The 27,089-nt window shown below is 34.6% G+C and overlaps 1 protein-coding gene across 1 annotated transcript in view; it reads left to right on the top strand.

Moving 5' to 3' along the window:
• LOC131036426 (putative UPF0481 protein At3g02645) overlaps positions 1-11,089 on the top strand; it is a 30,911-nt gene extending 19,822 nt beyond the window's left edge. The window contains exon 2 of the mRNA XM_057968314.1: positions 8,913-11,089. Within this exon, the coding sequence (XP_057824297.1) occupies positions 9,374-10,516 (1,143 nt within the window). The 5' untranslated portion in view covers positions 8,913-9,373 and the 3' untranslated portion in view covers positions 10,517-11,089. The remainder of the gene's footprint in view (positions 1-8,912) is intronic.
• Positions 11,090-27,089: the final 16,000 nt, after the last annotated feature.

The following is a 27,089-nucleotide window of genomic DNA, read 5'->3' on the forward strand; positions in this document are numbered from 1 at the left end:
TGCATTCAATGTGAAACCTCATTTTGTACAGTGATCTATTAGGGATCATAAATTATTGTATGATGGCATCATTGGTCACAAGATTTTGATTATTATCATACAAATAACAAGGAATTTCAGCTATCCTTGCTGAGATATGATCAATCCCATAATCACCTTCTTTCTTTTCCCGATCCAACTCCATAATCATTGACCTTATTGTTTCTTTCTTATGAGACAACAATGACAGAATCTAGATGTATTTCCCTCTTGTTGGAATTACTTTACTCTCCACAAGGACATCAATTCTGAAATCCTCCATTTTACCCCAAAGAGTTACGCTCTTTTCAATATCTTCCGCCTCCTAAGATAAGGAAGTTTTGACACCTTGAATTTGAATTTGAACAACTTCAAAGTCAATCAACAACTTAATTGTTGAATCTAGAAGATGAAAACCTTCTGATTTCAAACGAGCAATCCACTCATCCACTACTCAACCCTTGACGCCCACCTGTTCCACCTTCTTGAGAGCCTCAATATCAATTGAAGAAATAATTGGCTCAACTTCCTGAGAAGATTGTGTGACCTTGAGAAGCACATTGGTCAACTGCTCACATTTTTGCTTCAATTCATTCTTTTCATCTCTTTCTTGATCAAACCTTCGCATAAGAGAATTGAAAACAGTTTGAAAGTCTAACTTGACACTCTAATGTGCCTCTACAGTTTGCATAGTGCAATCTCTTGGTTGAATATTATCTTTATTCTTGTCTGAAGATGGCACCATAACCTCAACATATTTCCTTTTGGTAATAGGATCCACTAGCACTCGAGAAATAGTCTTTGGCTTTTTAGTACTTTTGGATTTGGGAGGAGCCAATTGTTCAAAATAAAATTCATCTGGTGAAATTAACTATTTCTTCCATTTAGGTGCTACTATATTCATCCATGGTGGTAATTCTTGGTTAGTAGATGGATTTGTGACCTCCTTCTGAATATCAGTTGGAATCTAAGGAACATTCTGACTTGAAGATGCTGTAATCGTAGATGGAATTGCTGGTATTAAGGTTGTGGTAACCAATGGTATTTTTAGGGATACGATACACATCCAAAAGCCTCATTCTTTTGGTTGAAGTATACCAATATCATATTCATTGTAATTCCTTTCTTTATAATTTATCAAACTTTCACCAAGGATATGTAAAATGGTTGCTCAAGGTCCTTGGGGGAGTGCTTTTGGTTCGTTGAACCTAACTCTACCCTTGCATGTTCTTCCTAATGGTTTGCGGGAAGAACTTTCCCAAGTTTTTTGAGTGATGTTGCTCAGCATCCTGATGCAATTTTATATTGTGTGTGGTGTTTTAGGAGTTGAACACGAAGATGTATCTATAAGGTTATTTATTGAAACCTTACAAGGTGTAGTTGTTGATTGGTTTTACCATATGCCAAATAATTATATCACCAATTGGGCTACTCTCAAGCCAAGGTTTGAGGAAAGATTCAAACCTGCAAAAGATGAGCATGCGCTCTTGGCACAATTGACTCAAATGAAGAAGGAACTGCAAGAGCCCATGTTGGGATTTTTTGCTAAATTCAACACGCTGTATAACTGCATCTTGGTTGCTTCTCATCCTACCACTGCAAATTTGTAGTGCTTCTTCATCAATGCCCAGTCACCTGAGGTGAGTTTCTTGTTGAGAAGAGTAGTTCCAAGAGACCTTGCAGCTGCACAAACCTTATCAGTTGAAGTTGAAGATGATCTTATCCTTGCGGGTAAGATAAAGATAGAGCCAAATGGGTCCAAAGAAAACTCTTCTTTGGGATCATGGTCTACCAAGAGAGAAAATACCATGGTGCAAAGGTTGGATAATGAGTTGCTTGCCTTCAAAAAGAAACTAGCTCAAGGTGTATTTTCTTCCCCTTATGAAGACATTCCAAGAAGGCCATATCCAAACACTACTCCTAGTTATGTAGCTACAAATCAAGACAAGCTTCCTTCGCTACCAGAAGGGCTTGCATTTGAGGCACCAACAACAAATGCAACAGTGGAGGACTCTGAATTTGAACAAAGTGATCTTGATGGTCTATCCAAGAGGAGGAAGAAGACATAACTGGCGACTCAAATTTGGTTTATGTAGTTCCAGAAAGCTAATGAACAAAAAGAAAAGATCATGCCAGGTACCATGGAGGAGGACAATCACATCATGAGATATGAAAAGGTGAAGATGCATGAAGATCTTAGTCAAGTTGAAATGAATGCTTTCATTCTCCAAGGTCATGAACCTAGACGTATCTTGCATAAGACACCTACCCCAAAACTTGATGAAGATCTTTTCATGAGCACCATAGAAGAGTTTTGTTCAAGTCTTGTTGACGATTCTCTCTAATCAAAAGTTTGTGAACAACCTATTAAGGAATAAAATACATTCATGTTTTCATCTAAATCATGTGAAGAAGATCATTTCATTCAGCATGAGGTTGTCACAGTTCCAAAACCAGTTGTTCAAGTTGCAGCTAGTAAGAAGAATTCAGTCTTTTTACAATCAAGAGGATGTCCAATCAGACATCTTGCTTGGTTGGAAGCTAATGGAAAGCCAGAGGTCCCACTTGTACATGAGCTTGAGGATATACTTGAGAAAGAATCCAAAAAAATATATTCAGCTAAGCAAGAGCGGTCCAGTTTCAAAAATCCACTTTGGGGCAGCAACACATATGATTCATCCTAAGAGGAAGGTGGATTTGTTCATCTTTTCCAAGTAGTGTTGCATGAAGTTCTAGTACCCTTGTTCATGCTCCATCTATACAAAGTTTCTTATGATCATGCAAGGCATTGCAAGCTGCTAAAGAAAGGCAACTATTTTGGAAAGCCCGTGAATGGTTTCATTTGGGAAGGTTTCAATTGTCAGTTAGTTTAGGTTGGGTTAGTTTTCTTTTCAATAAGTGGAGTTGCACAAGATTAAGTCTTGTTTTCAATCATATCATACTTCTTTTCATCTATGTATTTTTCTCTTGACTCTATAGCCCAATGGATATAGGCACTTGGAGTTCTGGATTCTACAATTTTCAAGTGGTGAAGTTTGTTCCCCAATCAAAGCCAGCTGTTATCATCGATTTTAGCATGGTCAAGATTGTGAGGCATCCCTACGAAACTGGTTCGTTTCGTACCTCATGTCGTCCTAGAAAGATTAATCAACCTCGTCAATTAGTCGCTTTTCATTTTTTGTCTTTATGTTTGGCCATTTAGAAGTTAGTCTTTAAAGTCCGATGTGCCAGATTCCCTTGTGATAAGTGACTGACAGGTTGGACTTTAAAGTCAGACCTGCAGTTGGGTTGCTTTTGTAACTTATAGGTCAGACTTTAAATTCCAACTTGCAGGAAGGAGAGTTTGTGTTATTACACAGCGGACTTTAAAGTCCGATGTGCATAGTATTGCAGTTTTTATTTGATGCAAGTCAAACTTTAAAGTTTGACGTGCATTTTGTTTGATGCTTTGAGTGCAGGTCGGAGTTTTTTTCTCCAACTTGCAAAGTTGTTATGCCCTTCTTGCATATTGGACTTTAAATTTTGATATGCAATCTTTGATTAATTTTAGTTCGGTGTGCGAATATTGGTTTTCTTACTTGAAAATTGGGTTTTAAAACCCAACCTGCAATATTTTGTCAAGATTTTCCCTTGTAGTTTAGAATTTAAAGTTTGACTTGTGTATGATGTTTGTTTGAACTTGCAGATCGGACTTCAAAGTCTGACCTGTGAGTTTTTCCTAGTTTTTCCCTAAGTCATTTCTAACTCATGTATCTTGTTCTGATCAATGAAATTTGCTTGTCAGATGGTGATCATTTTCAAAATACTAATGATCAATGTTGAAATGTCTGAGTCCTTTCCCAGCAAATCAACAGAGAAAAGAAGATGTGCTGATGAGATTGCTGATATGGTGCCAGACAAAGTTGAGATGCAAGCTGCTTTGGCTTGGTTTGAAGATTTCCAAAAAATAATGAGGAGGAGATAGAAGAATAAAGTGTCTCGTTGACACTATTTTTTCATGTAGCTACATCTTTAGACGTTGCACATTTTCTGTATGCATAAGTTGTAGTCAACTGGGACTATGCAGTTGAATTAGTCAATTGTGCCCACATTTTTCTCCACTATTTTCCTATATAAGGAGGACCCTCATTTGTAAATATTTATCTTTTATTATGCTAAGCAAGACTGCTGAATTTTTGCCTCAACTAAGACATTGAGCTTTTGATATAAAATTGATTCAAAGAAAATAAAGAAACCAATCCGCTAGTCTTCAAACTTTGTGTTGGGCCCAAGATTGTGATTGTGATTGGATTTATTCCTATATCTAGTTCTCACAATTATTCCTTATGTACTTGAATCTTGTTAGTAACTAGAATTCTTAGTGTTGATAAGAGAAATTCCTAATTGTGATAACTAGACTTTGTGCTCCTTGCATATTTGGGAAATCTTTTAATATTTAAGTGATTGAGTAGTGAGCTTTGTATTACTAATAATTGCTCTTAGGTTTAGATAATCATGGTTATATCTTGGAGACTTTGAGCTAAAAGATATAATTGCTTTTAAGTTGGAAATTAGATTGTACTCACTTAAGACTTTGTGCTTATGTGATTTAGAGATACTTTTAGTAAATATTTGTAAGTTTTCTTGGTTAGTTATTTTGTAAGAAAAATTTCAACAAGTGAAAGGATACTCGTTAATTCTGAAAAAAGAGAATTATACACCCTTAACTTAACCCTAAAATTTGTTTTTAAGTTGTTGAAATACCCAAATTCTACCGGGGAACCTCTCCTTGCTGAGAGGAGAGATTAATTTCTCAACATAGTTGTGTGTGAATTATATATTTTGTCGTTACTACGCTCGTGATAAAATATTCACCCAACAAACAGAATGCTGACGAAGGCGTCGTGCTAAGGCTCATGATCTTGCTTTCCAAACCATTTCCTCCACAAAGAGGCCAAATGTTGACTTTCTCCCTTTTGGCCATCCTTCGCCAAAGCCTAGGGAAGAAGTTCACATCAAATCATCTAAATTAAAAATACTTAAGAAAAATGATGGTTCAACTTATTTTGTGTTAAAGATCCTATTGTTATTAATCTAGATGATGGTATAGATGATGATGATGTTGTTCATGCTAACAATTTTGTAGAGGGGAAATAAATGAACCACTCCAACAGGCGGGTGAACACCAGTCAAGGAGTCACTATTCAGCCTCTCCACTAGGGATATAGTATAAAGTATAAGACTATCAAGTACCCCTTAGATGACAGTAAACGTATCATAGAGGTCCTCTGACACGACTCAATAACGCTTTGTCTGAGGATGCACATGCAGGTCGAATATGACAACATGACACACTGGCGTCCCATACAAAACAAAGTCTGTACAAAGAACAAACTCTAATGGAAATGTGCCTAAATAATAGAAATTAAACAAAATTGATCTGAAAAAGTAAATGCAATTATCTACGAAATGGTGAAAGGAAAAAGGAAAGATATGAAATCTTGCAACCGGTCCATGCTTGAAGTATCCAGCTAGCTCCTCGAATCTACTTAGCAACCTACACACAATGTGGACACAGATGAAAGGTTGTGGCTATGTTTTAGAGGGTTTGCCACAGTCAGACCTTCATTTTGGTGTTTCCACATTCATGGACAACCAAGATAAATAGATGGGATAATAATGGAAAATAGTAGATAAAAGATACAACAATAATCTTAGATAATATGCTTTGGAAATAACAAAGAAAGAGGAGGAAGAAGACTGCCCTTCCACATCCAAAGCAAGATGTTTGCAAGATGGAGAAGAAGAAATCGGTCTTCCTCAAAGCATGACGATGGCAAAAACATGTGAGAACTAAGTATACAGTGAAGGAGATCTTCCAAAATGAGCATGAACAAGCGTAAATCCAAGAAGAGATTTCGAGAGGCAGCTAGAGAGAGCAAATGAGTAACCAGATATAGACCAAATGAACTCCAAGAGGGAAGATAAGAATGTTGGGACGAAAGTGGATGTCACTGGATGCACACAAGGGAATTACAAGCATCCTCCAGATGTAGGCGTAACACTCAAATTACCACCTTCAGACTATCAGATTTGTGGGATGCTAGCATAGGGCGCAAACGTCTCCGTGACGTGATAGTGTCTATGACTCAAATAGTCAACATGGTAATAAAAGGACAAAGTAGAGGTTAATGGGCAAGTGAGATGGAAAAAAGGGCAAGGCAATCAACGAGATCCCAAACAGTGTAAAGTGGATGTGCTTAAATGTAACGTAGAATTACATGGGGCATGTAATTTACGATACTATAAATGTTGATTCTAATAATTCTGATGATATGTAAGAGCTTTTTGAGATTCATTATGAGTTATCTTAACATTTTTCAAAATCATTGACCCTAGCTCCCAGTGACAAATAAAGTGACTTATCATTAGAGCATAGTCCTTATTTGGAACTTGCAGTAGCTCCATCTGCTATGCTCGAATTAGCTCCTCTTGCATCTTTTTCACCATCTCTAAATGATGTTTAGCAAAATTGGGATGTGGATGATTTGCTTGCGTAGCTTCATTTGTGTTGTAGATTCTCTTTTGTGTGTTTGCTTGTTCGTAATGTGCTTCCCCCATGATGTGTTACTTGATATGTTTTTTTTGTTATGTTAGGTTATCCTTTGATGACCCTTGTTACTTCGTTGGTACAAAGTAATAAGGAGACCAAATCCGTTGTGACATTCTTCTATTTGTATCTCAATTCTTCTATATGTTGTACCTTGTGTTGTCTACTTAGGGATGATGCAAACCATTGGGATCTCTTTCTATTCTCTTGCGTGTTGACTCAAAAAGACACTTGTACTCTTCTTTAATTGTGTTTGTAGTTCCACTACCTTTTGGGGATGAGGTCAATTAAATAAAAATATTCTTGATATACATTATTTATCGTAAGAGCATACTTACCCCGGAGTTAGTGGATCCCTTATGTGCTTTTTTCTATATGTTTTGTGACCATTATGCTTTGATTTGTTCTTTCCTAGGGGCATCTCATTGTGGTAACATGCTTGTCTTTTTGGATGCATGCTACCTTAAAGAAATTGCTTCTGATAAGGCGTATGCAATCGCTTTAATGTGGGGGCATACAGTCCACTCAATGTGACACATTATGCACACATCATGACATGTTTTCAATATTCAAGTTACTTTGCAAATTGAGCCTTCTGCTTCGTAATTTGGTATTTTTATTTTCTGTGACTCATAGTAAACAAAATTTTCTAGGTTAGTAGAATCATGCTCTCTCTCTTTTCCATTTTCATGTGTTGTCCCTTTTATCTTGATATTAGAGTAATAAGATCCTAAAGTCGTTGGGGGCTTGGTACATCTTGACTCTTTGATATTTTGGTGAAAGTATTGCAATGCGACTTTGTACTTTATCATGAGTATGCTTGGTCTCATACTCCTACTAAAGTAGGTACTAAATGTAGCATTGTAAATTGTATCCGCATACAATTTTGTTCTAACTTAGACTTTACTTAGGTGCTTTGACATCCAATGCTCGATGATTGTTCTGATTCTGCTCACACCACCTAACAATTTCATATTTTTTATCACTTTCACTATCTCCCTCATGCTTGAAATCCTGATTCTCAGGATGAGGATGCTCAGTGCCCTGATCCTCCTAATCAGAATTCATTTTGGGTCCCCACAACAATCATGTCAAATGAGGGGAATTGGATTCCATGTCACCAAAAGACTCACATTGGCAAGTTGGAAAGAGGATATTGAAATGTATTGCAAGAACAATTAGATATGGAATTTTATATTCCACGACAAATGATTTTGTTTTGACTGGTTATACTGATAGTGATTTTGTAGGTAGCATTGATGATATGAAGAGCACTTTTGGATATGTTTTTCATTTTGGTACAAGTGTAGTTTCATGGGCATCAAAGAAGCAACCCATTGTGACACTTCCATCAACTGAAGCAAAGTATGTAGTAGCGACATCAGCAGCATGTCAAGCAATATGGATGAGGAGGATATTAATAGATCTATTGCAAGCACAGGAAGAGCTAACATCAATCTTTTTGTGACAACAAATCAGCAATTGCATCGTCAAGGAATCATATCTTTCACAATAGGAGCAAGCACATTGATACAAGGTACCATTTCATCAAAATCATATCTTTCACAATAGGAGCAAGCACATTGATACAAGGTACCATTTCATCAAAGAGCTCGTAAATAATGGAGATATCAATCTAGAATTTTGTAAATCCAAAGATCAATTATGTGACATATTTACCAAGGCATTAGCAAAGGAGAGCTTCGAGTATTTGAGGCAAAAATTGGGAACTATCAATAGAAAAACAGTTAATGGTAGAAATTAAGGGGGAGATGGAGATATCAATCTGGAATTTTGTAAATCCAAAGATCAATTATGTGACATATTTACCAAGGCATTAGCAAAGGAGAACTATGACTATTTGAGGAAAAAATTGGGAATTGTCAATAGAGAAACAGCAAATGGTAGAAATTAAGGGGGAGTGATCACATGCATGAAGAGAACACTAAAAATAAATAAGTGCAGTCCAGCACAAACTAAAAATAAATTAGTTAAAAAAAAATAGTTATTTTTGAGAGTCGAACATACAGTTTTGTTTTCCATGAACTATTATTGAAATAAAACTATTTTTAAGAGCCTCCTAAATTTGTCTAAAGACCTCTATATGTTGAAACACTTGTAATGATTTGATCATCAAAATAGCTTTGCATGTTGATTTTCGGTATTCTGTGTTTTTTTATTGTCTTGCTCTACTCAGTAGAGAACACCGTCTACCGTTGTTTCATGGTGCACACGTAGATATGTAAATTCGCAACCATTGTCATCGCAACTAATCCATTGTATTGTGTATCGTCATTTCGTGTAGGTAGAATTTCTGTTTAAGGGCAAAGACAGATATGAAGTCTAAAGAAAAATCAAATGAGAAGAATTGATCTAAACCAAATACAGAAACGAAGTCCCGGCCCAAACCTGGATTCAAAACTTCAAACCGTACGGGTGTCCAACGGCCACATCGTAGCGGTGGAACTGTCAAAGACAAACCCATTCCTCCAAAAAGCTCTACAGAAGTCATTGTTGATGACAATTTAGATAAAACTGTATATAAAAGCAAAGAAGAAAATGGTCGAGGGGTCCATACAACTCAAGATGCAGTAATTGAATCATGGTTTATTCAAGTTAAAGAAAGGTTTGAGAGCGAGAGGTATAAAAAAGGGCAACCTTCTTCTGATGTGTCTATTTATTGGGTTCCCGCAACAATAAGGGCTCCCAAACCGGAAGCCTATATTCCTCTGGTTGCTTCATTAATTTGGGCCCTACCATCATCATATGAATATTGGGTCTTACCACCAACGTCAGAAGGATCGGCAAATTTATGCAATTGATAACTATAAGCTGGAAGCTGTGCAGAGAACAACGGAAAGAATTAGAATTAGACATGAAAATGATAACTATACCATTTATCAATTAATTGCAGAAGTTCGAAAAATAGATGAAAAGATTAGAAATTGCTATGAAGATTCAGCAAATGAATACAGTGAAGAGGCCCTGTCGTGGATGTTCACAATGGACGCATGCTTTATTTTGGAATTCTTTCGTACTTCAGTTGCCGAACCGCCCAAGGAGGAAGACAATACAAAAGTAGCCGAGGAGGAAGAGCATGCAAAAGAGCAAGAGCGTTTCAGCCTGTTATTTGAGTACAATGGTCGTCAAAACATATTTAGGTATGAGATAATGAGAGACATTATCAAGTTGGAAAACCAGATTCCACTCTTTGTTCTCAGAAAAATACTTGAATTACACCATAAAAATGAGGACGATGCAGTGTCAGAATTCGTTGAATTACTATTACACTTGCAGGAGTTTACAGGTTTTCCCTTTTCTTTGTCATCATCGGATGACAAAATGAAGAAAGAAACCATAGATCCTAAAATTAGGTCAAGTTTGCAAAAACATATCAAGGAGGCCTCTCATCTTTTGGATTTCTCTAGAAGGGTGATTAAAGATATATTAACAGATTCTACTTCTCCAAGAACTGCTACTGATAATTTGAAGTCCCCATCAAGCAACTCAAGCGATGGTGAGTCTACCCCTTCAGCTAGAAAGTTGCATGAGGCTGGTATCATATTTAAGCCCGGCACTGCAGGAGAAGTCAAGTTTGAAGGCAGACATTTTCGAAGCAGCACATTTTGTATCCCTGAAATCACTATTGATGATGACACCGAAATATTTCTGAGGAACTTAATTGCATTGGAAGAGTGTCAAGGCAGCAGAATGTCTCCAGAGCCCACAATAATTTCAAATTATATTCATTTAATGGACGACTTAATTGACACCTCTGAAGATGTTGGCGTTCTTAAGAAAGGGAAAGTCATCAAAAGCCTGGTGGGTAGTGACGAAGAAATAGCTACTACGATTAATGATCTCTGCAAGGGAATTACTGACAATCCATATCCCCATACGAGGAAGTAGTTAAAGAAGTCAGAAAACATTTGAAGAGTCGACTGAAATTGTGGATTAGTCAGTTTAGACAAGAGCGTTGCTCCAAACCATGGTATATTGTCTCCCTCGTGGTAGCAGCACTTCTGCTTGGCATGGCTGCTGTGCAAACAATCTTCACTGTTAAAAATTAATCAGTGCAAACACTACTAATGTTTAGACATTTAGTTCATTTTAAAATACTCTTAGGAAACTCAAATCTGTTTTGATACAATTCTGTAACTTATTTTTAATTTCTACATTACTTACCACTGCCATTCTGTGTTCAATGATCGTTTCGGTTTGTACGAGATGGCTGTAACTTTTCAATTTCAACTGCACTGCTGGAGAACAACATGCACTTAGGGCAGAAAAGTTATTTACCAAACGATAGCAGATCTTAGATGATGTCTATTTGAAGACGGAAGTACATAATCTATGTAATTAAAGTGGATAGTATTTGAAGACGGAGGTACATACTCTATGTAATTAAAGGAGATAGTGGTTGTATTTTTGGATTCAATTGTGTGAGTTTTTTTAGCATCAATATTTTGGATCACATTTCATTCATCAGGATGTCAGAAAAGATTTCATAATTGAATTCAAAAACACAACTACTATCATTATGAACTGTAGAAATCTAATATTTCAGATTAAAGTGGAAGTTCAAAACAATAATTATATTTAATGTTGAGTTTAATGTTTTAATGTTTTTACATTCACATTTTTAGTTTGTTTTCTACATTCATGTAAATTTGTTCTTTTGTGCTATCCTTGCACTAATTTTCTTCATAAGCATTTAGATTACATTCTTAGAGTCTAATTATATTATGATATTTTGGTATTCTAAAGGGTTTGTATGGAAAGAATTTATTGTGTGTATTTCTTACAATAGTTTCTATGTTCTCATTTATTGTATAGATTCTAGCATAATATTGGAGATTTTTGGCTGTAGAGTATTCTTTAGTTTCTATATTTTAGAGATTCAACGAGACTAATCTTTTGTAAACATTTTTTTTTATAACTTTTATGGTTTTATACTTCAATTTTATTAAAGCTAGTTGATTGTAACTTTTAAATTTTGAATTTATTTGTAAACAACATAATATATGTATTTTGACAAGTAAATTATATAAATGAAAATAACATAACGGTCATCTAAATTGTATAGATGAATATCTTATTAGTTATGGAAGGCTCATTTTCATCTTTAAATTATCGTTTGCATGCTATAACAAACTCCTTTCTATCAAAAATTTGAAAAAAAAATTGTAATGATAATTGATAGTGTTGATCACATAAACCATATACCATTTTTCAAGTCCTATACTTTACTTGTTAAATGGGAATTTCTTGAATAGGAATTCAATACCTTGCCCCCAAAAAACTAAATAATCTAATTACATTTCTCTAAAATTTAAAGCTTAACCAACATGGGCACTATTTTGGGGTGGTTCTTCTTTATTTTGCAAAAGCATTTGCATTACATAAACTGACATTTGCTTTGTTGCATACCAAATAGATATCATCTTTTCAATAAAATAAACACCCATGTAGGTCACAACAGCAGCCAAAATCATATTCAGAGAATATGAAAAAATAACATTCCAATATGCACGGGAAACAACTATAATTGCAGTCAAACTGTCAATGGCAGATTATTATGGAATTCAGATAACTTTGTTACTGTAGCTACGAGGGTTTAAGTCTAAACATATTTGTGGGTTTTGTGGCCCATGTCCATTATCCTTGTGATTTTTACTTTCTTTTCTGTTACAGCTCATTCAAAGCCTTGTACCAGCTCATGTAATCCAAGTAGATACTCAGCTAGCCATAACTAAAATTTTCTCATGATTTGGAGTGAACAATTCATAATATTCTTCAAAACTATGGCCTCATCCTTAAACAATTTTAACAGAAAACGAATATTAAAACAGAACACACTGTTTTGCTGTAAGTTTTGTTTGCATAGGGAATATTAATAATGGATCCTCCACGCCTTACGGGATCTTCTGTTTTATGTTTGTTTTTTTAAATCTACTTTTAGAGTGAATGGGGGGCCATGACTAATGCGGTTGAAAACACTAGAAACAGGGGTGGTTGAAAACCGATGCAATGTGTTTTGAATTAGGAGGGAAATGTATTGAAAATTTTGATAATAAGTAGAGATATTAAGGGTTTGAAAATTATAGATTTCAAATTCAAAGAATATTTCATATCCAGTTTTCTTTAAATTACGGGGTATGGGTTGGAATAATTTTCTGTACTGTTCCCAATTTTGTGGCAAAACATTTGAGAATAGAAGAAAAACAAAGTACGGCATGGACTTTTACATGCCAACCTGGAGATGAATGCAAGTCCAGAAAAACGCACCATTGTCTATTCAAGCTTCACAACATATCTTTTTGCTGTACTTCGTATTTATTAATTTAATTAAAAATAAAAAATAATTATAATTTAACTTTTGAATTAATTAATAAATAAATATATTATAACGGGCAAGTAATTCAAGGACTATTAATGGTCACAACTCACCCTGATTCATATTTTAAATTCAGAGGAAGGGAAGAAATAATATTGACACTATGGCTGAAGTACAAATTAATGGTGGGAATATATTAGATATATATTTTGGTAATATTATTAATGAGTTATTGCAGTTGTTTCTGGTTCCATTATGTTAGAGAGTTTTCTATCGACGTTTTCGATCACTCTATCATCAAGATAATAATAGAGAGTTCAAGGAGATAAAAATGAATTGTTGAAGTTTGATATCATTAATTATTAATGAGTTCAAATCAGTAAGCATCATAATCACACTAATTTCATTGGATTAGGTATAGAGTACTATATAGGTCCCATGTGGTGGGTCTCCTTTGTGATAATCTCAAAGGGTCTAGCACCTAAATTCATGTTCACAACTAGATCTGATTTCCCTCCATGCAAAAAGTCGTTTTTAGCAGTCAAATCACCCCATTCACATTGCAATAATCACCTTCACATTTATTATTGTTCTTTTACATTGTTGTAGATGTGTTTATGATTCTCATGGCTATGGGGAGTAGGAAATGTCTATAAGAAACCTCACCAATAATGTGTGCTCTTAACACTGCATAGCTATGAATTTCCTGTGGCCAAGAAGGTTTCCATAATGTGAGGTTCAAGAGTTTATCCTTCAACTTTAGCTTGGACCACTAGGTACACTATACATTGTTCAGTTTTCAATAAATAAATAATATATATTCATCTTTTTCAGGCATAGAAGGAAGTTGAATCACATCTTCCTATTTAGTTTGTATTAGTTGCAAAGTAGTAGAAGAAGGCTTAGTTTCTCTAAACGTAACACTTCTACCATGTATTACCTTCTATACAATAGGGTCCCAAAGCTTTTATCCTTTCACACCCTAATTGTATCCAATCAAGATACATTTCACAACTTTGCTCTCCAAATTTGTTTGCTTCTTCTTTGACACGTGCATGTGCCTCAAACCCCAAAAATATTAGATTTATCAATGAAGGCTTGTGACTAGACCATATCTCCATAGGTGTTTTCTTAACAAGAATAGAGTTGATGTAGGAGACATTTTAATCAAGTAGCAAGCAGTTCTAGTAACTCCATCCTAAAAGTTTAGCTCTAGAATGCACCTGTCAACATACTCCTAACCTACTCCATTGCTGCCAAGTTCATTCTTTCTGCAACTCCCTTCTATTGTGCAAAATACAAAGTTGTCTTTTGTGCATGAATTCTAAAATCTTTACAGGATATATCAAAACCATTAGACTAAAATTCACTGACATAATTAGCCTTGAAACATTTTTTTTCTAGTATACAACTCAACCATTGCTTTAAATTCTTTAAATCAACAAAAAACTTCAGCTCTTTAAAAACTTAACTCATATTTTTCTACTATAATCATCAATAAATAAAACATAATAAGTGGATTTTGCATGAAGGAATATCTATAGGACCAAACACATCAAAACGAATAAGATCCAACACACTACAAGATTCATCAAAACTTGAGTGGTATTGAATACAATTCTATTTTTCATAAATGTAATGCTTATAGAAATCAAAATAAAGATTACAATCATTCAAACCTTCGACAAAAAGTTTTTATTTTTCAAGATCCTTACAACTTTTTCTCCAATGTTACCAAGTTTATGGTGCCATAACATAGTCTTATCTATGGGTAGCTTTGATTCAAAAGAAAAAATAAACCTTTTACTACCCAAAATCCATTACCACTTGTTGAAAGGTGAGACCCTCACCTCTTCAAATGAAGCATGCATAGATTTAATTTTCAAATAAATACTACTAAACTCAAAGTGTATGCATCCATCTTATACAATGTGCCAAATTTGACATTTCCAACAATCACCATAGCACCTCTAGTCATTTTGCATCATGCATAAGAAAAGACTATCCATTGACACATAAATTTTGCTCAAAATAATATTAATTCCTCTATTAATTAAATAGATATTAGTGTTTATTTAATTAATGCATTTTATTAAACTCTTTTTATTCTCTTTCATAAATCTATTTTTCTTTAATCTCCATTATTTACTTAATCCATTTAATCCCTAGCACCTCATAAACTACCCTATTTATCTTCTTCCACACACATCAATCTGTTGGCATTTGGCATTATAACAGACAATGGGAGATTGTTGGCATTTCAATAAGGATATTGAGAAGGTTGTTGATGATTATGGATATAACTGATTAAGGATGTTTACTATCTTGATATTATTATTTTGTCATTGATGTCAAGAAATTGATTTTCTAATTCAGTATGATGTTGCCATATCTTGAGAAGTATGATTTGAAGAGTATAAAGATGTCGGTAAAAGACACAGAAAGATTATGATGAATAAGGGGATGAATAAGGTATTCAATGGGCACCTATTACCGAGTCAGACAATGATGAGATCATGAAGTTTAGATTGTTTTGACATCATATATATGTTGTAAATTGTAAGGTTAATACTATACTATGTTACCAAGCAAAGAACCTATTCAGTAAATGCTAAGGAACCTAGTTGGTAAACCCTAAGGTTATCGCTATCGGTTAATAAAGGTGGAATGTCTACTGAGTGAAGTTTACTATTCACCGAGTTGTTACCAAGTTGTAACCGAGCTATAACAGAATGCATTAAATGTTTACATGCGTTATTTAATGAAGGAAGCTGATGAGCTGGAACTGATTAAATGATTCGTACGTCGTGCATGAAGTTTGTTAATGAATCTATGGAAAAGGAAAGTCAGTATGAAGATCTATAGCGCAGATTGAACCGCAATACCCTAGCACAAGTTCCAAGAAATGTATGCAAGTTCCAAGGCGGGGTAAAATGTTTTTTAGATCGAAAGATGCATTGAACCTGGACAAGATTGAAGATCTGATGGCTATGATTGATCATGGAAAATGTGATCAAGGAGATTAAGCAGTTAGCTAATTGTTTATAAATAGGAAACTGTTGATAAACAATGTATGCGGGCAAGTGTATGCATAGGGATGCTACATAGTGATTACCGAGCACAGAAGCTTGAAGACCTGTTTGAATAACAGAGTATAGAAGCCCAGCAGATGGACAAGATTAGTTCTATGTCTAGATTGTATTGAACAAATAAGAATCTGCTTTAGCATTTTAGATGTGAAGTTGCAGATAGATTTTTACTACTGTTATTTTGTGAAAGTGACAGAAAATCTCTTAACCGAGTGGACTTAACAGTGTTATTTGTAAAACCCTCTAGCAAGGTGACATTCTGATTGAGTGTTTGAAATCCTTTAACAAGGTCACTTCTAACAAAGTGAAGATCCTAACAGATCTTAGGGAAATCCCTTAACCGGATCACATCTAGCAATGTGTTTGTAATCTTTAACAGGATTTGCTTTTAACCGAGCATACTCTAGAAGAGTATATTTCTTAGTGGGTCCAAAATCCCACAGTGGTTTTTCCCTATTTGGGTTTCCACGTTAAATCTAGTGTTATGAGGTTTATGATGTTTATATGCTTTTGAGTTTGCATGTTTAGCAGTTTTGGTTATATTACTGAAATATATGTTACCGAGGTTGAATCTGATGTTTTTATGGAAGATTAAGTTTGTCTGATTCACCCCCCCCTCTCATCTTGTTGGCTATTGGATCTGTACTTACATTAAGTATTAGAACTATCAATTGGTATCCGAGCTGTGGACTCCGGAAGAAAAGTTTAAAGGCACTTGAGTTAAAGATCCAAAGATGTATAAGAGGGATGCACCGAAGCTGAACAAGTCAAGTTTCTCTACATGGCAGAAAAGAATGAAGCTACATCTATCAGGAGTTGGAGAATATGTTGTATACTATCTGCAGAATGATTTTGTTACACCAAGCACCTATCCATTGACTATGGAAGAGATAAAGGCAAAGCAAGAACATATCCAAGCAATAATTGAAATAACATCTGCATTGATCGATTCAGAGTTTAATGATCTAGAAGGCTGCAATGATGCAAAGGCAATATGGGATAAGCTCATATCAGTGTATGGAGGAGATGGACATGTTCAAAGAGAAAAAGTAGATAGTCTAAGGGGACAACTTGAATCTATGAGGATGAATGAAGGTGAGAACATAACTCAGTATAGTACAAGACTAAAGGAGATTGTCAATCAAATCAAAGGAGCAGGTGGAACTATTGAAGAAAAGGATATAACAAGTAAGTTGTTAAGAATCCTTCTACCAGCTTATGCAATCTGAGTCTCTGCAATCAATGAATTAAGGTCTGTACCTAATATGCCAGTTTCTTTAGATGCTACTATTGGTAAGCTACATGCATTTGAGTTAAGTAACTTTGATAACAGTGGATCTTCGGTAAATAAAGTTGAATCTGCATTTAGTTCTTTTCATCTTGATGAATCTAACGATTACAATGAAAGAAAGTATAAGTACTCTGAAGGAGATCACAGTGGAGCAAGTGAAAGATTTCATAAGAACATGGAAGAAGTACACAAACTGTATGAGGAAATCAGAAAGCAAGAAGAGTTTGAAGCACTATTAGCCAGAAGGTTACCGAGAAGCAAAGGTAAGTATAAAGGAAAACTACCCTTGAAATGTTTCAATTGTGATAAAATAGGACATATAGCTTCTAACTGTCCTAACAAAGATTCTACTGAAAAGAGAGATTACCAAGATGACAGACAGAAAGATAATCATTACAGAGGACACTGAGATTTCAGAAGAAGAGATAGAAAGACATGCTTAATAGCTGGTGAGGAATCCAATAATGATAAATCAGATGAAACTGATACAGAGGAAGTAGTTTATGTGGCTATCAAAGATGGATCAGATGAAGAAAGGTATGAAGAAAAAGCCCTAATATCTCACATAAACACTAATGATTCTTGGATCATAGATAGTGGATGCTCACATCATATGACAGGAGATAAACACAAGTTTGTTATATTAGAAGATTATGATGGAGGCTATGTTAGATTTGATAATGATGCACCATGTCCGGTAAGAGGTAAAGGATCCATAACACTTCTTGACAATGCTAAATGTAATGATGTTTATTGGGTTGAAGGTTTGAAATACAATTTGTTGAGTGTAGCACAGCTAAACAACACAGGTTACCGAATAAAATTTCAGAAAGGAATCGTCAAAGTTCATGACAAGAATGGAAAGTTAGCTGCTACTGGGACACAAACAAAAGGTAATACATTTCATCCTGACTCATCTCGGAATAAGTGTTTGTATGCAAAGATAGATGATACCTGGTTATGGCATAAAAGGTTTTGTCATGTAAATTTTGATAATTTGATCAAAAAAAGTAAGAAGCACCGAGTAAGAGGTCTACCGAGTCTTGAAAAACCTGAGAATGCTATGTGCCGAGGATGCCAGATGGGTAAGATGACAAGATCAAGCTTTACAAGTAAGTCTTACACTTCTAAGGGAATTTTAGATATTGTGCACACTGATCTTTGTGGTCCTATGAAAGTTCAAAGTTATTATGGTGATAAATATTTCATATTATTTGTGGATGACTATTCAAGGATGATGTTAGTAATGTTTTTAAAAGAAAAATCAGAAGCTTTTCAAATGTTTAAATGGTACAAGGCAAGAGTTGAAAATGAAACAAGAAGATAACTGAAATGTCTTAGATCAGATAGAGGAGGAGAGTTCACATCTAATGAATTCAACTTATTCTGCAATGATCATGGTATTAAAAGACAAGTCTCTGCACCGAGAACTCCACAGTAGAATGGAATAGCTGAGAGAAGAAACAGATCCATTGCGGATTGTGCTAGAACACTGATGACTGAAAAGAAAGTGCCACAAACATTTTGGAGAGAAGCAATAAGCACAACAGTTTACACCCTGAACCAAGTACAATTGAAGAAAGGTACTTTGAAAACACCATATGAAATCTGGTATGATAAGAAACCTAATGTAAGTTATTTTAAAATCTTTGGAAGTAGATGCTATGTTCACAAAGATGATAGAAATGGCAAGTTTGATCAGAAAAGTGAAGAAGGAACATTTCTAGGTTATTCTTCTAGAAGCAAAGCATTTAAATGTCTGATCAAATCATCTAACAAAATAGTAGAAAGTGCAAATGTGAAAATTGATGAATTTGTAGAAAGAAATGATGAAGGAAATTCCAAGGAACCAGAAGACTATGATGAATTTATCTATGTTCAACCGACAAGTCCTACCGAGAAAACTGTTGAAGAAAAGGAAGAAAATATCCAGTTACCGAGTGATGGAGAAGATCATACAGAGCCTATCGAGCTTGTATTAGCCAAGTATGTCAGAAGACATCATGCACCAAGTTAGATTATAGGAGATAAGGATGATCCAGTGATGACAAGGAACAAACTGAGACAGAACACATGTTTGATATCTGAATTTGAATCGAGAATAGTGAAAGAGGCATTTAACAGTGAAGATTGGATAAATGCTATGACAGAAGAGATTGATCAAATCAAGAAGAATGACACATGGAGACTAATCCCAAGACCGAAGGACAAAAATGTAATCGGTACAAAGTGGATTTTCAGAAACAAGCTAAATGAAAAAGGAGAGGTCATTCAAAACAAAGCAAGACTGGTTTGCAAAGGTTATGCTCAAGAAGAAGGAATTGATTATGGTGAAACTTTTGCACCTGTTGCTAGACTTGAAGGAGTAAGAACATTGTTGGCATATGCTTCTTTCAAAAACTTCAAGGTATATCAAATGGATGTCAAATCTGCTTGTCTGAATGGACTATTAGAAGAAGAAGTTTTTATTGAACAACCTGAAGGATTTGTTAAAGACAAGAATAAAGATCAAGTATGTAAATTTAACAAAACATTATATGGTTTTAAACAAGCACCTAGAGCATGGTATGAAAGATTGCACTCTTATTTGATTAAGATTGGTTTTATAAGGACAAGTGAGAACAACAATATGTACATGAAGAATGATGAAAATGGAATACTGATCTCAGCCATATTTGTTGATGATATTATATTTTGTGGAAATGACTCTCTATGTAAGAACTTTGGAAATGAAATGAACAAAGAATTTGAGATGTCATTAATCAGTAAGATAAAGTATTTTATAGGTTTACAGATACTGCAAATGAAAAATGAGATTTTCATTACTCAATCCAAGTACATAAAGGAAATCTTAAAGAAATTTGGAATGGAGGATTCAAAACCAGTAAGTACTCCTATGACTACCAACTGTAAATTATCAAAAAATGATGAATCTGCATCTGTTGATGAGACACTTTACCGATCCATGATTGGAAAGCTACAATATGTTGTTCACAGCAGACCAGACATAGCACATGTAGTAGGTATAGTTGCATGATTCTCTGCAGATCCTAAGGAAACACACATGACTGCAATCAAAAGAATTTTTAGATACTTGAAAGGGACAGAGGATTATGGCTTAGTATATCAAAAGGAGATGATTTTGATTTAAAAGTTTATACTGATGCTAATTGGGTAGGCAACATTGATGACAGAAAAAGCACAAGTGGAGGAGCTTTATTTTTAGGAGAAAGACTAGTGAGTTGGCTTATCAAGAAACAAGGATGTGTTTCACAGTCAACAACAGAAGCTGAATACGTTGTTGCAGCATTGAATTGTACCAACATTGCATGGATCAAACAACTATTGGAAGGTATAAATGAGAAAGTTATCGAGCCAGTAACTATATTCTGTGACAATACTAGTGCCATTAACATTTCAAAGAATCTTGTTATGCACTCTAAGACAAAGCACATCTCTATCAAATATCATTATCTTAGAGAAGAAGCTCAAGAGAAGAAAGTGGTGTTGGAGTATGTTAGCATAAAGGAACAAATAGCAGATATCTTCACCAAGCCACTACTAAGGGACACTTTTGAATATCTCAGAAGTAAGTTAGGGGTCCTACCCCTATCTTCTACTCACTGACTGAGTTCGGTGAACGCATCAATCCGATGAATCTATCAAATATCTTTTAGGAGTTGATGTTGATTTACACACTTTAGGATGTTTTCTAAAGGTGTACAGAAAATATTACAGGGCACAGGAATTGAAGACAAAATACTCCGATCGAGACTGAATTGATACACAACAGTAGGAAATCACTTCATACAGGAAGAAATTATGTTTTAGTTCTTTACTTTTTTGGCATTGTTGTTAAAGGGAGAGAAGACTAATATAAAGGGAGAGAAGACTGAAGATTGGAAAGAAGACTAAAGAAATCAGGAGAAGTCTAATGTATGGGGGAGAAAGTTTGTTGACAGCAAGAGAGCATTTTAGCATTTTAGAATCACAGCAATTCGAATCTTTTTAAGGTCAAATCAATTGGTTTTGCCATCAATGCCAAAGGGGGAGATTGTTGGCATTTCAATAAGGATATTGAGAAGGTTGTTGATGATTATGGATATAACTGATTAAAGATGTTTACTGTCTTGATATTATTATTTTGTCATTGATGTCAAGAAATTGATTTTCTAATTCAGTATGATGTTGCCATATCTTGAGAAGTATGATTTGAAGAGTATAAAGATGTCGGTAAAAGACAGAAAGATTATGATGAATAAGGGGATGAATAAGGTATTCAATGGGCAACTATTACCGAGTCAGACAATGATGAGATCATGATGTTTAGATTGTTTTGACATCATACATATGTTGTAAATTGTAAGGTTAATACTATACTATGCTACCAAGCAAACAACCTAGTCGGTAAACCCTAAGGTTATCACTATCGGTTAATAAAGGTGGAATGTCTACCGAGTGAAGTTTAGTATTCACCGAGTTGTTACCAAGTTGTAACCGAGCTATAACAGAATGCATTAAATGTTTACATGCGTTATTTAATGAAGGAAGCTGATGAGCTGGAACTGATTAAATGATTCGTACGTCGTGCATGAAGTTTGTTAATGAATCTATGGAAAAGGAAAGTCGGTATGAAGATCTATAGCGCAGATTGAACCACAATACCCTAGCACAAGTTCCAAGAAATGTATGCAAGTTCCAAGGCGGGGTAAAATGCTTTTTAGATCGAAAGATGCATTGAACCTGGACAAGATTGAAGATCTGATGGCTATGATTGATCATGGGAAATGTGATCAAGGAGATTAAGCGGTTAGCTAATTGTTTATAAATAGGAAACTGTTGATAAACAATGTATGCGGGCAAGTGTATGCATAGGGATGCTACATAGTGATTACCGAGCACAGAAGCTTGAAGACCTGTTTGAATAACAGAGTATAGAAGCCCAGCAGATGGACAAGATTAGTTCTATGTCTAGATTGTATTGAACAAATAAGAATCTGCTTTAGCATTTTAGATGTGAAGTTGCAGATAGATTTTTATTACTTTTATTTTGTGAAAGTGACAAAAAATCTCTTAACCGAGTGGACTTAACAGTGTTATTTGTAAAACCCTCTAGCAAGGTGACATTCTGATTGAGTGTTTGAAATCCTTTAACAAGGTCACTTCTAACAAAGTGAAGATCGTAACAGATCTTAGGGAAATCCCTTAACCGGATCACATCTAGCAATGTGTTTGTAATCTTTAACAGGATTTGCTTTTAACCGAGCATACTCTAGAAGAGTATATTTCTTAGTGGGTCCGAAATCCCACAATGGTTTTTCCCTATTTGGGTTTCCACGTTAAATCTAGTGTTATGAGGTTTATGATGTTTATATGCTTTTGAGTTTGCATGTTTAGCAGTTTTGGTTATATTACTGAAATATATGTTACCGAGGTTGAATCTGATGTTTTTATGGAAGATTAAGTTTGTCTGATTCACCCCCCCCTCTCATCTTGTTGGCTATTGGATCTGTACTTACATTAAGTATCAGAACTATCACAATCTCATCTACCCAACAAATGTGGGACAAATAATGCTTTACCTCCATTCCACTCAATAATCCCACATCCTTCCCAAGCTTGATTGCATCCATGGATATGCCTATAAAAAAATACTCCTCTTCACTTTTAAGTCTCTCGCTTCTTGAAACTTAGAGGTCGTAATGTCGTTCTGGAATCCTTTTACATATTGAGATCTTTTATGAATTAAAAAAATAATCATAGTTATTTTTGCAATCAAGTTGATCAATCAATCATTTCCATTTTTTCATAGCCTCGTGTGTATTGTGCAAATCTGAGAGCAAAAGCTTTATCATCCAGGATCTTGGTAGATAAGAAAACAAGGGAATCAAGTGTCTCTTGAATGTAATTTAATATTTTTGTTTGTTTATTTCAGTTTTATGCATTTTAGAGGAAGTGTTCTCTTGGCATGATGTTGGATTTTCAACTCTTGGATCTTTGGCTTATAGTTGGGCTTTTAAGGTTCAAGAATTAGTTTTCCCAATTTCAACATCATCATCTGGCATGCCTGGTGGGACGAATCCATGTATTTGAATGATTTGATTGTATATCCTATAATTGTGTTTATTTGATATTTGTTTGTTTATTTGTGTGTTGGCAGTTTTCACATTTTGTGAAGTAGTTAATGTCCTTTGTTTGTATTGTCGATATGGCATTCTATTAAACATTTAACCTATTGTGTTTATGAACCATGTTTCAACATTCTTTCAAACAAATCATGTACCTTGTTTATGCTACCACATTTTGGCATTCTTTCAAATAGTTCATAGACCCTTGTTTATGTTTCCACTTTTTGACATTCTTTCAAACAATTCATAGACCCTTGTTTATGTTGTCACATCTTGGCATTCTTTCAAACAAATCATGTACCTTATCTATGTTATTATTTTGCATTTAAATTCTACACTTTTAAACAATAAATGTGCCTTGTCTTTGCTAGGAAATTTATGCACTTTCAAATAGTAAATGTGCCTTGTCTTTGCTAGGAAATGTTTGCTTTCAAACAATTCAACGTGTCTTGTTAGTTTGTATTTGTCTGTGTTAGTTGTTTTGTTAGTATAGTTAGTGTGTTAGTAGTTTGTTAGTTAGTATTGTTAGCTTAAATTATCAGTTTGTGTTAGTGTGCTTTGTGTTAGTTAGTGTTCTTAGTGTGTTTGATAGTATGCTTAGTTAATGTTAGCTAGTTTGTCTTGTGTTAGTGCTACTATTAGTTTTAGTTATTTGATTGTTCGTGCTATGTGTGTTAGTCTTTGTTTAGTTAGTGTGTTTATTTGTGTTGGTTAGTTTAATTTGTTTAAGTGTGTTTTTAGTGTGGGTTGTAAATGGTGAAATTTGAAAGATTTAAAACCCTAGTTTTACAATCAAGAATCCACCATACACCAATGAAGAACCTAAAACATGCAAATCATCAACAAAATAGAAAGATTATACCATTCACATGCTGAGTAGGGTTTGATTTGCATTTTTTCCTATCTCTATTAATCTTATTTGATAGATTTGTTCTCAGATGTTGTATTGTGCACAAGAGCTCAACATAAAATGGATTAAGGTTGTGAAGTAGCTTGATTACAAGAAGGCTTGATTGCATATGAAGTCATTAGGGTTGTGAAAGGATGAAGGATTCCCCTTATATAGAGAACACCTTAGAAATGAAGGGACATGATTAAGAGCTGAAAGGATAAATGGTTGGTTAAGATTAAAGGGTAGGTAGGGAAAATAATAAAATATGAAGGAGGAAGTTAGAGGAAAATTAAAAGATAAATGACAAGTGTCATGATGGGAAAAAAACTAATGAATTAAATAAATAAATAAATATCTATTTAATTAATAAATGAAGTGGGACCAATTAAATAAATAAAATATTTTATTTTATTTAGAGAAAGGATAATTTAAATAAATAACAATATTTATTTAAATAGGGAAAGGCTAGATGAGAATAAAAGAATTAATTAAATACATAAAAATCTATTTAATTAATGGAAGGCTTAGGATAATATAATTAAATAAGGCTAGGACAATTTTAGGTGTTTACATTTTGCCCCTCTTTGAGACAATGCAGCTTGTCACTTTGGCTCAAAGAAAATAATATAAACTGATACAAAGATGCCCCAGGATGGGAGTCCCCTTGAGAGATTAGATGAAATGTTTTAAAAAAAGTATCACAAACAATCTCTCCAAAAGAAAAAGAGGCTAAAAATGTGACATGATAGGACAACGGGGTTAGACGAGTGAAAAACTAGACTCAAAAGGAAAAGGAATTAGCAGGTAGCAGGAGACTAACATGATGAACTAGGGTTACACAACCTATATATATAGGTCATGAGTTCAAACATCCTCATTTGCATCCAGAACCTTTAGAGAAACCAGAGTAGAGTAGAGAGCTTAGAGCTTAGGAGAGTAGTCAATAGAGAGACCATGGTAATCAGATTACATTGATTCAATCATGTGCGATGGTTTGAGCGACCCGAGGATATGGGTGAGCTGATATGTACTTTGATCTTTCTCAGTACTTTGTATTTATTGCATATTTATTAGGCTAAAACAATAGCTTAGGGAAAACACGAAATTGGTGTTTAGGATAGAAATACATCTAAGTTGTTTTAGGGTGTGTCTACGATGTGCAACTTCATTTAGGATCAGTTTGTTTGTGTTTATGAATGTAATCGTGTTTGTGTCATGTGTGTGCAATTCTATGTTGTAAAACTATGTCTAGGTTATAAAACCATGTTTATGTGATAGAGACGCGTGTGTGTCAAACAGTGTCACGTCTGCGTGTTTAAAATGTGCTTGTGCAACATAAAATTTTGTTTGTACAGTAAAGGTACATATATGATAAATATAACTGTGTTTGTCTTAAAAGGCCAAAATTGATAGTTGTATGATCGACATACATTGTCAATTGGATAATTTGTTAAGAGCATTCACTCAAATAGATGCCCTTAAGTAAGACAAATTTAAAAACCAAGCTAGAATCGACAACCATGTGATAGACATGCATTGTAAATTGGATAATTTGTTGAGAGGATTCACTCATCAAGTTCCCCTAAGCAAATAAAGTTGATAACCTGAATATAGGATAAGCCATTGAATTGATCTGGTGAGTGCTCTAGCAAGATAAGATAAAGTGCAATGTGATAAACATATATGCTAGGATACAAAGCTATGTGATAAACATAAGCACTAGGATAGAGCCTAATGAGCAACACCATGTGATAAAAATAAGCACCACTAGACTAGGATAGGATAAGAAGCACTATGTGATAGACATGAGTACTAGAATTGACGTGATTGGATTGGTTGATTGTAGGAGTATCTACCTCAGATAGAGTCACAAGAAAGGTTCTCAATAACATGATGGCTACAACTAAATGTGACTGTCGATGAGCACACAACGATCGAGGCCATGGGTTTGAGACATATCATGTTCATGCCTAATATTCAAGCGAACAAAGGATTGTTGATTCCTCTAGTTGAGAGATGGTATTCAAAAGACTTGTATGTTTCACTTGACAACTACTGAGATGTCAGTCACTTTGGAGGATGTCTACAAGATATTGAGGATAGCCATCACCGGAGAGCTAGTGCTCTTTGACCAAGAGGGAGATTTTGATGCATTGTGAAAAGTCTTTGGATAATCGAAGTTAGATCTAAGGGAAGGGCATCTGAGCTAGGAGGTGATGTACACCATCGGGCATACATTGCATACAATGGTGGGAGGGGTGATGGTGCAAGGGCACCTAGTAAACTTTTATAAATATTGTTAGATGTTAAGTGTTTATAAGTCTTGTTTTGTGTAATAAGGTTTATTTAGACTATTTTAAATGTAATAAGTCTCATGGGGTCAGTTTGAGTATATTTTGTCACGTTTTGTAATTTGTTGTAAAAGTTGCTTTGCAACTTTGCAGTTTTTTCATATTTGGAAGTTGAAGTATCAAGTTATTTAAAATTTAGTTGTAACTGATAATTGGTGGTTGGGAATGGCTTAAATATGGGATCTAACCTGAACTCCATGATTGGAGGTGGTGATTATTGAAAATCTTTAAGTTGTGATAATGAAATATCTTTTTTTTGAAAATCTGAACATTTCCCTATTGTTGCTTTGCATAGTACATGTTTCTATAAATTGATATTGATCTTTAAATAATTGGATATGAAATACCATCGAATATAATTTATTTTCCTTTTTTTCTCATTCAATTTCATTAA

The sequence above is a fragment of the Cryptomeria japonica genome, chromosome 7, assembly GCF_030272615.1.
Source record: "Cryptomeria japonica chromosome 7, Sugi_1.0, whole genome shotgun sequence".
NCBI lineage: Eukaryota > Viridiplantae > Streptophyta > Pinopsida > Cupressales > Cupressaceae > Cryptomeria > Cryptomeria japonica.